Below are 4238 nucleotides of genomic sequence, written 5' to 3' on the forward strand. Positions count from 1 at the left end.
TGTCACAAATAAATAGGTTGTCATTGCCAAATACGATTCTCCGAAGCGTACAGAATATATTTTTATTCTTTATTATTTTCAGTTTTTGGTTTTGATTGTAAAATGCAAAAGCAATTTGTAAATGATTTGAAAAAAAAAATCATTTATGAAAATGTTGAAAGAAATTCGCTTTGTAGCGATAAGACCGCCTAAATTGTGCCGTCATTTTTTATTTATTTTCTTGTCTTGGATAGTGTTTAGACATTTTAGACATTTTTAGAACTCAAGTCGTATACAAATAATGTCTTTTAATTTAAACATTTACGCAATTAAAATAAAGTCTAATAAGTTAATTTTAGAAACCATTTCAGAAGGTCGAGGAAGTGGTGTAAATGACCTGGGAACTGGAAATCTCTTCCGAAGTGTATTGCCGCTGCAACCTTGACACTACCGAGCGACGACTTGCCCAACCAATTGATTGAGCGATCTCTATTTGGTATATAAAATCTTAGATCCCGACCACAGTATCATTCACAACCAGCTAGCCACACCAACCATGAGGAGCTTGGTGGTGCTAGGGCTTATTGCCTTCGTGGCTCTCGCCTCAGCTAAGGACCTTCGGGAGCAGCAATCTGATCTCGAACCAGCTGCGTCCCACCACGGAGGAAAATGGGACAAGGGAGGCGGCCACGAGCACCATGGTCATCACCACCACGACCACGGCCACCATGACCACAAAGGACACAAGGGACACCACGAACACCACCACGGTCATAAAGGACACCACCACCATGAAGGTCACAAGGGCCATCACGGTGAACACGGCGGCCACAAGAAACACCATCACCACGATGATGGCTACCACCACCACCATGATCACGGCGAGAAAGGCCACCACGGGCACGGTCATGAGGAGCACGGCCACTTCCACAAGGGTCACGACACGAAGGGACACCATGAAGTCGACAAGCATGATGAGTTCAAGAAGGACAAGCACTTCCACCACCATCACGGCGAGAAAGGTTTCCATGAGCATCACGGTGGTCATCACCACGAAGGCGGTCACAAGAAGGGAGGCCACCACCACCACGGACACAAGCACGGCGGTCATCATGAGCATCACCATGGCAAGAAGGGTCATCACCATAAGGGAGGTCACCACCACCACCACAAGGGACACCATGACGAGGGTGGTCACCACGACCACTGGCATCACCACCACGACCATGGCAAGAAGGGAGGTCATGAGGACCATAAGCACTGGGGACACAAGAAAGGTCACTAAAAAGCATTTCTCTGACTCGTTGTTATTCGTTGATGTTTTGTTTTTTGTTATGTTTTTTACTAGCTTTACCGCAAAAAGTTATAGCCTCAGTATTTTTTAATGCAGGTACTGTGTCACGACTGACTCGTTAAATTTTATTACTCCTGTGATAGCTGACTACTTACTGATATAGTATTTTTAAAATCGGTTGAGTACTTTGAACAACAAACTCCTTGAACCGACTTTAAAAATAATAGTTCTGTTCTTATTTACATGTGTGATATAAGTGTGTAAATAAAAAGCAATTATTATTATGTTTATAAAATAAAACATGTCCAAACATAATTTATAATTTGTTGACATAAATTAAAATTATTTGGCATGTTTTATTTTGTAAGCTACATGTTATTTTTATGTTTGTACAACTTTATCAAATAATAAAATTGAATTTTATAAAAAATATATTACATTTTCTTATTTTCACTACCATTATTAATTGTAAATATTTAGAACACTCGTGTTTACTCGGTTTAGCAAACACTTTCTATCGCAAAACAAAAATTAAAAATTCAGACAAAAACAAGTATCGGGGCACATGGGATACTTACAACACATTAACTTAATCAAAAAAGTAATCAAATCAATCAATTAAGTGCGAAATCTATTTAAATATTACTATCAACGGTTTATTGACTACAAGGTCAGATGTTTTACAATGACAATGAAAGTCAACAGACCGGAACCACTTGTCGAAACGTTACGAGATTTCTTGGGCCTTGAACGAGTCAAGCTGACAAGTCAACGATCTAGAGATGATTTCAGTACTCACTGAATTCCACGTGACGTGGTTAAGTTTCGCAGTCAATTGTTTTACAGTCAATAAAATAAATCGCTTCATTCACTTACACAAACGTTCCAATATTTTTATTTAATTTTGTTTGAATCGATTTCAAAAGATTCAAAATGTTAATTACTTTAAAAGTAAATAGCAAACAAAAAGGTAGTTCAAGCAAAAGTACATAGAGCTGACATGTTACGTAGATAGGCCATCTATGTACCTATCTCACTGGATGCTATGACGTATGAGTTACAACATGTCATATTTATAGGTTTTCATAAAAGAGTTGAAAAATCTAAGGCTTCGTTGCTCCACCTAACTTTGACCGTAACTTTAACGATAACCGGTGTTTTTTAGTTTGACAGATTTTTGACGTTTGTCAAAGTTAAAGTAAGACGGTGCAACCCAGCCTAACTGTTCTGCTCTCTCGTAATGTGTATTTATTTGTCCGAAAGTTGTACTTTTCTTTGAAACTAAGGCTAGGTTCCACCATGTTACTTTGGCTTTAACAAAAGTCAAAAAACTGTCATACAAAATACACCGGTTAACGTTACAGTTACGGTTAAAGTTATTAAGGTCATCAGCTATTTTTTATAGCTCAAGACAATCAATGAAAATGGCCGTTTTTAATTTATTTTGGTAAAAATCCCCTATTTTAAGGGCCAATGGATATTTTATACCCGTGGTCGTCAACCAAGCAGACGGTTACGGGGCTTATTTTTTATTTCGAACCCTTTTTAATAGTCCTTTTTATGGAGACTTGCTTTAGATTAATTTGTATCTGACCTTTTTTGCCCATAAAATGTAATCGTAATTTACATAGATGCAAAAACAGACTATGCCTGTGTAATTTTTTCGTTAAAAAATAAAATAAATTTATATTTTTTCATCATAAAACTTCTATCTATAACTACGTGTCCTACGTAGGTATAAAATATAGTAAAAACTTTCGTAAATAATATTTGAGGGTATTTTTTCTGTGGGTATCTTCACCTTACATCTTATTTGACATTAGTATCGGACGTCAGTCACGATTCAGTGCTCTGCCAGTTTGTGAGTGTGCCACTGTGTTAAAAATAGTGTATTAATCTTTCTAAAATGAAATTAACTGAAAAAAAATTAATACGTGTCTAAATTGTGTCGTTTAATAATGTTATAATTCCTCGATTTGCCAGTTTTGTGTAGTGTTAAGAGTGTTTATCAGTTATTTATTGGATTAGAATATATTTCGTGCAAGTCCACCTTCGCCTGTTCGGAGTGATGATCGAACCACCGCATATTAGAAGGTAAGTAATTAGTTTATAGTTTAACTTTAAATGGGTTTACCATTACTTAGCGCGTAACCGTATAATAAATAATAACAAAGGTGTCTGAGTATGTTTCGCCACATTTTCTCAGCACCAACCCATGTTGTCCCAAAGTGGTGGTAGGGCAAACTATATTTGGGACATGCATAAAAGCGCCCTGGAAAGGGCCTAAGTACTCAATAAAAGCTTTGATTTTGAGTAAATATTTAGTATATTAGATTGCGATCTCCATTCCGTATCACCGTCCAACAATCTGACAGCATGCAATACAAATAAAATAAAATTTTATTCGCGTCCAATTAGCACATCGTCGGGTTCATATTCAAAATCCCAATCAACGTGTGACAACGCAATAGCACTGACAACCGCCTTCCGGGATTCAATTAAAGTAAGTGGAATTTGCCAGATCAGATTAAAGTTGGCGTTCCCGGATAACGGCAACCGCCGGGCCCAAATTTAAACTTCACTGATAAATCATTCGTTTCGTTGTGTGGGACCTCGCTAACTACCAAACTAGTGTGGTCGCGCTAAACTAGAGCGCTCGCTGTTAATTTTACAAAGCATATTTGAGGCAGTTTCGCGATGGATACGAGCGAAATTGACAATTTAATTTTGTATCACTTTCAGACCTCTGTGTGGAACGTGTTCTGGACTTATTCAGTTCGATTAGACACTATATTTAGTACTTATTAATTCACGTTTATTCTGTTTTAGGTTCCTTTATCGTTTTTCATTTAATAATAGGTTAAATTCACGCTAGCCACCGCTATTGTCTCTATAATATAAAAGATATTTTACTGTATAAATGGAGCTAGGTATTTAAATGGAACTTTAAATAATCAAACGTAAG

The 4238-nt window shown here is 37.1% G+C and overlaps 1 protein-coding gene across 1 annotated transcript; it reads left to right on the forward strand.

Moving 5' to 3' along the window:
* The first annotated feature begins 521 nt into the window (after nt 1-521).
* LOC135073558 (histidine-rich glycoprotein-like) lies at nt 522-1703 on the forward strand. Its single transcript, XM_063967728.1, has one exon. It carries the CDS (start codon nt 536-538, stop codon nt 1262-1264), a length of 729 nt encoding a protein of 242 aa, XP_063823798.1. The 5' UTR covers nt 522-535; the 3' UTR covers nt 1265-1703.
* The last annotated feature ends 2535 nt before the right edge of the window (nt 1704-4238 follow it).

This window comes from Ostrinia nubilalis, chromosome 7, assembly GCF_963855985.1.
Source record: "Ostrinia nubilalis chromosome 7, ilOstNubi1.1, whole genome shotgun sequence".
Taxonomy (NCBI): Eukaryota; Metazoa; Arthropoda; class Insecta; order Lepidoptera; family Crambidae; genus Ostrinia; species Ostrinia nubilalis.

Bases quoted from the DNA above. Each gene is read 5' to 3' on its own strand.
- LOC135073558 (XM_063967728.1), top strand. From the start codon at position 536: ATGAGGAGCTTGGTGGTGCTAGGGCTTATTGCCTTCGTGGCTCTCGCC.